The sequence below is a fragment of the Lepidochelys olivacea genome, assembly GCF_965140295.1.
Source record: "Lepidochelys olivacea isolate rLepOli2 genome assembly, chromosome: 13".
Taxonomy (NCBI): domain Eukaryota; kingdom Metazoa; phylum Chordata; order Testudines; family Cheloniidae; genus Lepidochelys; species Lepidochelys olivacea.
In genome coordinates, this window is record NC_140423.1 from 20,160,823 (window position 1) to 20,172,182 (window position 11,360).

The 11,360-nt window shown below is 44.3% G+C and overlaps 1 protein-coding gene across 1 annotated transcript in view; it reads right to left on the minus strand.

Moving 5' to 3' along the window:
• RIMS4 (regulating synaptic membrane exocytosis 4) overlaps nucleotides 1-10,980 on the minus strand; it is an 81,763-nt gene extending 70,783 nt beyond the window's left edge. Inside the window, exon 1 of the mRNA XM_084645621.1 lies at nucleotides 10,546-10,980. Coding sequence (XP_084501747.1) covers nucleotides 10,546-10,642 — 97 coding nt within the window. The 5' untranslated portion in view covers nucleotides 10,643-10,980. The remainder of the gene's footprint in view (nucleotides 1-10,545) is intronic.
• Nucleotides 10,981-11,360: the final 380 nt, after the last annotated feature.

Below are 11,360 nucleotides of genomic sequence, written 5' to 3' on the forward strand. Positions count from 1 at the left end.
CCCTGGGGGTGGGAGGGTGTAATATAGGGTTGAGTTTGACTAGCTATCTGTGCCTTTTCTCCAGGAATATTTTACAGAGAGAAAACTAATACAAGGTCATTCTCTTGCCTTAAAAACACAGCCCAAACCACGGATAACTCCAAACCACATGCAAGACTGGAGGTCTATCATATTTTACATCAGTTAACAGAGGGTTTCAACCAATGGGACTGTAGCATGTAAATGACCAAGACATAAGCGATTGGCTGAGCTACTCTACTTTGTCTATAATAAGCCTACTACTCAGCAATGAGCTGTTCACAACAGCCAGAAATCAATCTCATTTTAAAAAAGCAAAAAGTCTTTCTCCTGTCTTATTTCCCTAACGATCCTATCAAAACACAAATACGCAAAAAAGAGTCCATATGAAAATCTGGTTCAAGATTTTAATATTGTGTGTGTATCAACAAAGAGAAGAAACCCTGAATAGGGGGCCCGGGATGAAGCATAAGCCCAGAAATAAAGGGCTAATAGGAACCTGAAAGGCAGTAAATCCATTGTGTGGCACCTGAATAGTGCCTAGCTGGGGACAAGCAGACCAGGTGGGGACAAGGTGGGGACAGGCAGACCTAGCTGGGGACAAGCAGACCAGGTGATTCCAATAACTAGAGGAAGGACTGCAAGGCCAAAAGGGGAGAACAGAGAGGAAAGCCGCAGACAGGAGTGTATAATTTGGGACTGGCCTCGAAGGGAGAGGGCAGATACAGCAGGGGTGAAGGGGTTCCAGGCAGCTCTCAGTGAGGCCAGCTGCCCTGAAAAAGCTCCTCTGCAACAGGCTGGGAAAACCTGCAAGGAAAGACGAAATTCCAGGGAGAGAGGACTGGAGAACACTCCTCCATGACAGACTCCTGCCAAGAGGCAAAGGGAGGAATCAGCCCAGGGAACCAGAATTTGGAACATAAGAAACAGATCCTCACTGCTTATCAAAAGGGCCCTGGACTAGAACCCAGAGGAGAAGGGTGGGCCTGCGTTATTCTACACCCTTCACAGGAGGAGTGAGCTACGGTTCAGAGCTAAAGGGGAAAAGGACTACTGCCCAAGGCCCGCTACATGGCCACTAAAACTCAGTGTTTTCATTTGAACTTTTTGGTGACCCTACAAGCAGTGAGGCTTATCAGAGGGCTGAGTCGTAGGAAGGAACTAAACAGAATGGCTTAGTAACTGCCGACAAGAGATGAAAAAGGCTGCTATGCCACAATTAGCCCTAAGGAAGACAGAAAATCTATGCCCACACTGGTCCAGTAGCTGTACATAGACAGAGTTATGATTATGTCTGTTTTTACACTGTTGTGGCAAGCACAGTGGACACGGGTCTAACCCAGGGATGTCCAGCCTGAGCCTGAGAAGGAGCCAGAATTTACCAATGTACATTGCCAAAGAGCCAGAGTAATACGCCAGCAACCCCCACATCAGCTTCCCCGCTGCCCCACCCCAGCTCCCAGTGCCTCCCACCCACCAGCAGCCCCCCCAATCAGCACCTCCCCCTCCCTGCACCTCCTGATCAGCCATTTTGTGGCGTGCAGGAGGCTCTGGGGGAAGGGGGGCGGGAAGGGGTGGAGCAGGGGGCAGGGCCTGTGGCAGAGCCGGGGGTTGAGCCGTGAGCACGCCCCGGCACATTGGAAAGCTGGCTCCTGTAGCTCCAGTCCCAGAGTCGGTGCCTAGACAAGGAGCCGCCTATTAACTTCTGAAGAGCCGCAGGTGGCTCCGGAGCCACTGGTTGGCCACCCCTGGTCTAACAAGTCTATTGAAATTATAACTGCAGCTATGACACTATGGAAAGGACATGCATAACACAGGCCCTAAAATGACTGGCTGAGCACCCTTTTGGCAGGTTCTTTGGGAAGCCTCCACCCTAATACTGCTTTCTACATACACTTCTGTTATTGACACATCAACTGCAGTTTAGTTCCAGTTCACAGAATGTGAGTGGTTTTCAAGCATGCTGCAGTTAAGCTGTGGGTGCTGATGGTGTGCAATGCCCCTGCCATGGAATTCTCTTCTTTTGGCTGCTGAAACCATCCATGAAGTAAAGCAGAATTCATGAGGCCCTGATAACAAGGCACATTAGAAGAGGTTTTCTATTACATACGTTTACAGAATCATAGAAATGCAGGTCTGGAAGGGCCTTCGAAAGGTCATTGATTCCAGACCACCGCTCCATGGCAGGATTAAGTATATCTAGCCCATCCCTGACAGATGTTTTGTCTAACCTGTTCTTTAAAAATTCCCAGTGAAGGGGATTCCACAATCCCGCTGGGCAACCTGTTCCTCTGCTTAACTATCCTTGTAATTAGGAACAAACTTTTAATCTGAAACCTATAACTCCCTTGCTGCAAACTACTCCAATTACTACATGTGTTAACCTCATCCACATGGAAGAATACTTGATCACCATCTTTAGAACAATCTTTTACATATTTGACTGTTATATCCCCCCTCAGACTTCTCTTCTCTAGACTAAACACGCCAAATTTTTCAACCTTTCCTCATAGGTCATGTTTTCTAAACTCCTTTTAATTTTTATTGCTCTTCTTTAGAGTCTCTTCAGTTTCTCCACATCTTTCTTAAAGTGTGCTGTCCAAAACTGGACACAATACTCCAGGTGAGACCTCACCAGTGCCGAGTAGAGCACAATAATTATCTCCCATTTCTTATGTGTGACACTCCTGTTAATGCATCCCAGAATGACATTTGCCTTTTTCACAACAGCATCACACTGTTGACTCATTTTCAATGTGATCCACTATAATTCCCAGATCCCTCTCTGCAGTAAAGCTGCCTATTTAGTTCTTCCCCATTTTGCATTTGTGCATTTGATTTTTCCTTCCTAAAAGTAGCGCTTTGCACTTGTCTTCACTGAATTCCATCTTGTTGATTTCAGACCAATTCTGTAATTTATCAATATCAATTTAAATTCTAATCCTGGCCTCTAAAGTGCTTACAAGCCCATCCAGCTTGGTGTCATCTGCACATTTTATAAGCACACTCTCTACTCCATCATCCAAGTCATTAATGAAAATATTTAATAGTACCAGACCAAGACAGACCCCTGTGGGACCGCACTTGACATGTCCTGCCAGTTTGACAGTGAACAATTGGTAACTACTCTACACCGTCTCTGCGTTACCCCACACTTAAAGGCAACACAAGCCTTCGTGTTTAAAGTAGTATTTCTCCATACTTTATTAAGGCAACATAGCTATGAACGTGCATTCCTGTAGGTCAATTACATTTTCAATTACAGTACAGGGGGAAAAATGTGAAATCTTTCTCAACCTGTTATAATCTTGAAGGTGCTGATCACTCAGAGCATTGTATAGGCAACTAGCATTCTGCAAAGCCAGCTGAGTTCTTTCGGAGTTTGGGTAAAATGGCATAACAGAGTAGTGAGGCTGAGATGAAATGAGGTATTGACTGCCATTGTGATTTGACTGATTTGATTGTGGCTGGATTTTGTTTGAGGGGTAGGGCTACTGAGGTTTGTATTATTTGTGTGTGTTATGCAATAACAGAGCTTCCAGGGTCTTTATATGGGTGCTTTTTATCATTTTACAAATCCAAATAAATAAAGTGTGCTGCCCAATTACTATGCCAGCTAGATGCTCAAAATGCGTGCGCAGTTCTGTGCCTAATTTGTTCAGGCAATTATGTACCTAATTAGCCATCAATTGCTGCTCTAATCTCTTTTGTCTTGATATCTGTTCACAGATTATACACTTTAGATTTCACCCCTTCATTCAGAAGACAAAACAGAACTCTGTAGGAATATCACTTTGGTAGATGTACATTCAATGTCTTCTAAATAGTTACAGTCTATTATAAACATTACATGGACGGACCAATCAAAGAACACATTAGTGTGAATCACACCCTGGTAGTCCACATTACTGCTCCACCGTAGATAAGCCCTTAGATACAAGTAATTTTTGGTGGTTTTCCAGTGTTTATTTGATAAACGTTGCTTGGCCGGGGTTTGTATCGGGGCTGTTTTATTGGTCTTTATCAGATAAATCCAACATCAGAAGCCATATAAATAGTTCTGAGGAGAAGACAACATCCTTATTTAAGCGTGCCAATGGCACTTCAAAGTGCCCTGTATGGTCTGCAAGACATATCTGTGGAAGACAAGATTGCAGTGATCAGAGCCCTGTGTAAACCCACCAAATGCCATGTCAAACTGCAGTGCTGAAACATGTTAGCAACTCACAGGTTTCTAAATGAAAACGTGCACATTTCTAACCTAGCCCACAGCACTCAGAAATATGGGCAGGATAACACACAATCTCAAAAAAAAATTGTACAAATAAATTATTTCTCAAAACAACTGGCCCAATTAAAGTTTAATTCCTCTCTACACAAAGCAGATGCATACATTCTGTCACACAGCAATGCTGAAGTAAAGTAGTTACAGCATTTCACAACTCGTCCTCATGGACGAGTAGAAACCTGACAGAGTAAAGGATATTTTAGCTAGGAGAACTGTGCTTTTGACTTAATAAATGTTGCACTAGAATTAATTTTCCATGAATTAGAAGTGGCGGAGAAACAGTTGCTCTTAGTCAGAAAGATTTTCAGGGACAGGCTCTCCTACTTATAGTAAACTGACAGCAAACGACCACACAAAGAGACATCATGGAGGGAAGGGTTTCTGTTCCCCATGCTTTGGGGTTCAAAAGATAGTGTATAATCAGCATTCTTCATCTTCTGTACCAGTCTCTTTAAAACTCACTAATAGGTTCAGATGGTCTCAAATGTAGCTATGCTGCTATAAAGGAAATCCACATGAGATTTTCAAAAGAAGTTTGGCAAACAGTTGGAGCACTGAGCATTCCCTGATATCCTCAAATACAGATTTTTCAGGTTGTTGGCATTTTTCAAAAGTTGAAAAAATTATTTTGGATTAGATAAAAAAAAATCACAAATTTCAAATTTCTGGCAAATGGAAAAAAATTGAAGAAAAAATTGTTTTGGGTCAAATGAAAGGTTATATTTGGATTTTGAGCATTTTTTAGACATTATTGAAATGTTTACAAATAAAATTAAAGGAAATTTCAAAACAAAGTAATTTCAAACTGAAAAATAAACATTTTGTTTTGAAAATGTTGAAATGAAATGTTTAGATTTTTCAGAATTTTTTAGGATTTTTTTCCTTCTAAAAACCCAAACAACTGAGCAAAATCAACACATTTCTGAATCTGCATTTTTTGACCAAAAAAAGTTTTCTAAAATTTCATCCAGAACTGGCTAGGCCTATAGAGGGGAGTATGCTGTAGGCATGGTCTATGCACACTGGGGAGCTGCATGAGGAATTCAGTTTACTTGAGTCAGAATTCCTCGTATCTGGGGCAGTGCACCTCTGGATTATCCCCAGTGCAGGCTACTGCCCCATAGGCATAACTGAGCCCCTAGTTAACAATCGGCTTTGCATGTCACTGTACTACAATCAAGAGACAATAACGACTTCAGTCTGACATGTATTGAGAACACATTTAGGATTTAAAAATTACCATTCTGGTCATGCAGCGCACAGATGTTCTTGCTACCTCCTACATACTATTACCATAAACACGGGGCACTTGCATAACAGAGCACCAACCAATTACCCTGTAAGAGGAAGCTTATAGGGTCCTCCAAAACTTTCCAAGGCAATCTAAGGGAAGTCAAACCAGCCATATGAACTCAAAAATGAACTTCACATTATGGAATTCACTTATATTAACGAACAATTAGCATCTTCTATAAAACTGTTTGTATTCAATTGCAGCACAGCACTGGAATTGAAAATATCAGTGGGAACTTTAGAACACACAGAGGCACTTTTTATTTCATAATTTTATACATATTTTAATGCTTAACAGTACAGAGAAATTCAGCCGATCCAACCCAGACAAAGACGTTACAAACCTCTCCACAAGCCCACAGCAATCATGTTACTCTAGTCCAATATGTCTTAACTCTGTTTTTACAGCTCCATTAAATTAACATTTTATTTAGCTTCTCTTCAAAGCACATGCTGGTAATAGAATAATGGCTGTCACTCCGTGACATTGTGTACAAGCAGCAGCACCATAGTTGCTTGGACGTGGTTGTCATCAAGAAATGGGTAACTCTACTGCTTCCTGAGCGGGCATCTGTGTAAATGAGGATGGAATTTACCAACATTTGGGGAGACAGTTTGACATTTTGACAGTGGCAACCATTTTGTCTCTTGGTCACAAAGTTAATTTGGGTACTTTATTCTACCCTCAGCAAGTTTTATTTTTAACTCACGTTCACTTGCGATAGTTCACCATTTGGCAAGCCAGGCTCTTGCAACAGATTACTACTTGGATACAAAGATATAGAATGTTTGATTTCAGCCAATCCCAGGAAAAATGTACTGTCATGTTGTGGCACAGTTAAGATTTCTATCTTGATACTAATAAAAGTATGCTCTGGATTAAGGCTCACATTTTCAAAGTTGAGCACACAAAAATGCACCCATGCTTATGCACTTAATTTGCATGTGCAGGGACCATGATTGTGTTTGCAGTCAAGGTAAATACAAACTAAAGCCCCAATCCTGCAAATTACTGCTTGTGTGTGTCTTAGACTGCTGTTACCACAATGAACTCCACTAGCTTCAAAGGCATTCCAAGCAGGTGCAGGATTGTGGCAGAGGTGAGCAAATGCATTCATATTTATATCCATGCACAAATGTGAAAATTCAAGATTCACTTTAATTTCTTCTATTTAGCTCCTTTTTGTCTATTGCTTTATAACTGTACAATGATCAGAACTAGGACAGACACTTCTATAAATTATAATAATGATATAATAATAAAGACCCCTGTTTTGAAGTTCTTGTCCCCACTGACATGGATGGAAATTTTGACTGAATGAGGCCTGCTAGACTTGACCAATAGAAAGCACAGGAAAGTTACATTTATTAAGTTTAAAAGTGTTGGTAACCCATAGTTCTTATGCTATTTACTGTAGACAGGTTTCAGAGTAACAGCCGTGTTAGTCTGTATTCGCAAAAAGAAAAGGAGTACTTGTGGCACCTTAGAGACTAACCAATTTATTTGAGCATGAGCTTTCGTGAGCTACAGCTCACTTCATCAGATGTATTGGACGTAGCTCACGAAAGCTCATGCTCAAATAAATTGGTTAGTCTCTAAGGTGCCACAAGTCCTCCTTTTCTTTTTACTGTAGACAGTAATTTCTCCATGTTACAGCACTGCTGTGTCTTAATGGTGAGCAGACCCTGTTGCTCATTTAGGACACCCTTCTCTGGATCAGTCTGGATACTCCTCAGCTATTGATGCCGTTTAGTAATGCAAATTTCAGCACCACTTCCTACTTCCCATCTTGTCAGACCCATGAAACCTGTAACAGGTCCTGCATGCAGAAGGGCACATTTGCAGGTCAGTCAATCTCCCTGTCATAGGATGTAGATCAGGGACTGTTCAGTTGAGAAATCAGTTTACTTACTAGAAGTTCTGCACGTCTATCTGCATCTTGTGGACCCTGACCCCTCTGCTCTTGCATAGACTAGTATGGACTGCGGCTCTTTCTGTACCCATTTTACCACTGAGAAGTCAGCGGAAGCTCTGAAACATCAGAGGTGTGCAGACTAGGTATTATTGGCATATTGGCAGACACAAGAGATGTGAAAACAATTCAGCTGATGCCAAGACCATGGACAGTGAAGAAAAATGAGGCCCAAGACCGGAGGGGAGATCTTCTGCAATTAAAAGCATTTTCAAAGGTTATTACATACCAAGTTCAAAATCTGGCCCCTTTTCCAGGCCAGTGTTAACTCTATCCAATCAGTTGAAGGTAGAAATGCAGGTACCCTTAGGTTCAGTAGTGCTATTTAGCAAAAAGAAAAGGAGTACTTGTGGCACCTTAGAGACTAACCAATTTATCTGAGCATAAGCTTTCGTGAGCTACAGATTAATCTCTTCTTTTCTATTGCTATCTTCTACAGATGATATTTTGCCAAATGCAGTATCCGTTATCCTGTGCTGTGTATCAGATCTTTTTTTAAAATCAGAATTCATAATGCAATTAGATCTGGTCAGAATCTTGTGAATTTCAGAAGCTTGCTTAAATCTAAATGTTATAGTCTCATGTTTGTCACAATGTGATTATTTATGATTTCTCTAATTTCCACAAAATATGTTTTGTCCAACAAAAATTGTTATTTATGCTTATTTGCATTTTTTTGTGAAAGAGGCAACAGTCCAAAATGTCACTTTTTTCTTTCTGAAACCAGCAGTAGAAATAGCAGCAGTGTTCATAAAAATATGAATACAAATTCATATTTCCAAAGTAAGGGACAATATTGCAAATACTTATTACCAACCATAATGCCTCCTACCTTGAGTAGTTATATTAAGATTAATGGGTCTAACTCAGGGTAGTAAGCAGTGCTCCAGTAATAAGTGCTTGAAGGATGAGGCCAGAACTGTAGATTTCATTAATTCAAAGGCATATCTTTTTATAGGCTCGAATATTAACATTCATGAGTGATTGTTCAGGAATGAGAGAGATCAAGTAAATAAAATTCTGACTACAACCATATATCTTTAGATGTTGGAATAGGAAGAAGTGTTCACTTAATGTATCAGTCTTCTCAGACCCAACATAGTCAGCCCTTCAGTGAGGAAATATCTGTTCACGTCACTGTGTCAGGTTCTTGAACTCCAAAGTGTCTCACCAGAAATAATTTCTGAAGCAAGATCAGAGACTTCTCAAAGCTCCTGTTATTGCCTTGCCTGGTCCTCCAGTTATCACAAGCAAATTGAATATGAAGAGCAAATAAACCACTTGTTGAGATCTCACACCTCTTCTTCTTCTTCTATGCAGGATTTTAAACATATTAAAATATATTCAGTTGGAGGATGCTAAAACCTCCTTCCTGTCCTCTATCTACACTTGCTTGCATGCTGATAGAAGTTAATCACTTCTGACTTTTATATATTTATTTTTTACTTTGATTCTTCTAAAAACAATAATTTTGTGTGTGTGACATCTCACTTGCACATGTACCTATCTATTCTTGCGGGCAGCTGCATTTCTTGGGATAAATTTACAAGACAGGTATTTGAGAGATGCAGCCAAGATGGCAGGTATTAAAACACGCATGTACCTCTTAAGTAACAATCTCTGCATTTGTTACACAAAAAAAGGATTAAAATATATTACAGGAAAGTGAGTTTATGCTTAAAGTGCAAATCATTACACATTTTCACAATAAATTGACAGGAATGAAGAGCATGCTTATATCCCACTCTCTATATAATCTCATTTTAATACATCCTTTTCCCACTCAGATTTGTGTCTTCTACCATGCCATCCCATATGCCTGGAATGCTCTCAAGGATCTTTCTCTCCTGTTCAATCCTACCTCTTGAATTTCTCTCACCTTCATGTGTCTCCCTGTTAATTACCCTTTCTCCTGAAGCATTCTGTCTTGTCTGATTTACACTACGGAGTAGGGACTATATTTGCAAATCTGGATAAATCCCTGCCTAAATTCTAAAAGAGCCATTTAAATATTACCAGTTTAGTGTATTTAGTCTGAAGAGTTCATTGTTCACATTGAAAAGTACTTGGAGCTTGGACACAACGTACAGCAGAAAATGCCTTTTTTGTTTAAAGTACAGTCATCCACCATCCTCTCTGGAAGGCAGCTGAGCATAAGAGAAGGATTAAGATTTGCACCATTCCTTTGTGAAGACATTAATTTGAGAGAGTGAGAGCATTTCCTTCTACAAAAAAATCTCTCTTTTTAATCTCCTCACCCTAATGCAGGTTCCTGACCCCATGTCTCACTATACACAAAAGGTGCTGGGCAGCCATTAGTGGATGGCTTAGGGAAGTCAATCAGTGGATGGGTCTCTGTCACACCCCAACCCCTCAACTGAGCCAGGCAGGGCTAGAGCCAACACATCACAATCCCACATTCTCCCGCTAAAAACCAGCAAATCTTCAAGCCCTTCCACCTCCATGGCCGGCAGAGTCACAGCCACCAGCTGCACTCGCTCCTTTGTAGCGTCAGTGCTTAGCTGGAGGGTTGGTGGGAGACATTTATATCTCTCTATACACCCCCCCCCACACACAACATGCTAGAACCCTCCCCCCCCCCCCCAATGTCCTGAGCTGCCTCACTATTTCTGCCAAGTCTATCGGGCCCTCCTCCATTAATTCATTCACTGACTACCTCACCCAGCCACCCTCATTCATGTGTTAGCTGCCTCCCCCGCTCTCCATTCACAGCCCCTCTGGCCTCGGAGGCACTGGCCCTCTCTCTTCCCTGCCCTCCACTGATGCCCCTAGGGTCCCTCTGCCCCCATGCAGAATCTCCGGTACCTCTCTCCCCGGGGATGGTCCCCTCTGCCCCAGGCATGGTCCCCACCCCTCGGGCCAGCTCTCCCCCATACGCATTACACCCCCCGCCTGCCCCACAGACACCCTTCCAGCGCCCCGGGCTCCCCGCCCCACGGCCGGCCCCCTTACCCGCGTCCTCCTCGTCGAAGCTGTTCATGCAGGGGAAGTAGATGGCCAGGGCCTCGAAGGAGGCGGACAGGCTGAGGCGGCTCTGCGAGCGCTCCATGAAGAGCCCCGGGCCGGGGGCGCTGCCGGGGGCCTCGGCCGCCGCCTGCGGCTTGGGCAGCTTCGACGCCCCATTCTTCACTCGGAGCACGGCCCGCGGCGTCTTGGCTACTGCGGGGGCCCCGGGAGGCGAGACGGGGGCTGCGGCGGCGGCGGGCAGGTGGGAGGCGGAGGGGCTCAGCCCCACCCGCGGGAGGCTGCTGGACTCCCCGTGGGATCTGGGAGGAGGGCGCTGCTCGCTGCTCCGGGGACGGGCGGAGAGCGATGGGCAGGCACCTGCCGCCGGGGCCCCGGGGCGCGATGCAGGCTCCGAGGCGGCTGCCCCGGCCGGTGCCCCTGGGCGCGATGCAGGCTCCGAGGCGGCTGCCCCGGCCGGTGCCCCTGGGCGCGATGCAGGCTCCGAGGCGGCTGCCCCGGCCGGTGCCCCTGGGCGCGATGCAGGCTCCGAGGCGGCTGGCGCTGGCGGACCGCAGGCAGCGGTTAGCCGGAGCAGGAGGCAGCGATGGAGGCGGCGGCGGCGGTCCTTGGGAAAGGCGGCGAGAGGCTGGAAGGAGACACTGGCGGCGGCTGCTCAGCGTCTGCTCGCCGCCTTCCTATGGCTCGCCCTTCCCCGGCGGGCGCGGCTGGCCAGATGTGTCCCCTGGCGGGCTGCGCTCCCCTCGCCTGCTCCCGACGCCCCAGTCCTTCATTCAGCGGCGCGCCTGGGCGGGGGCTGCCAT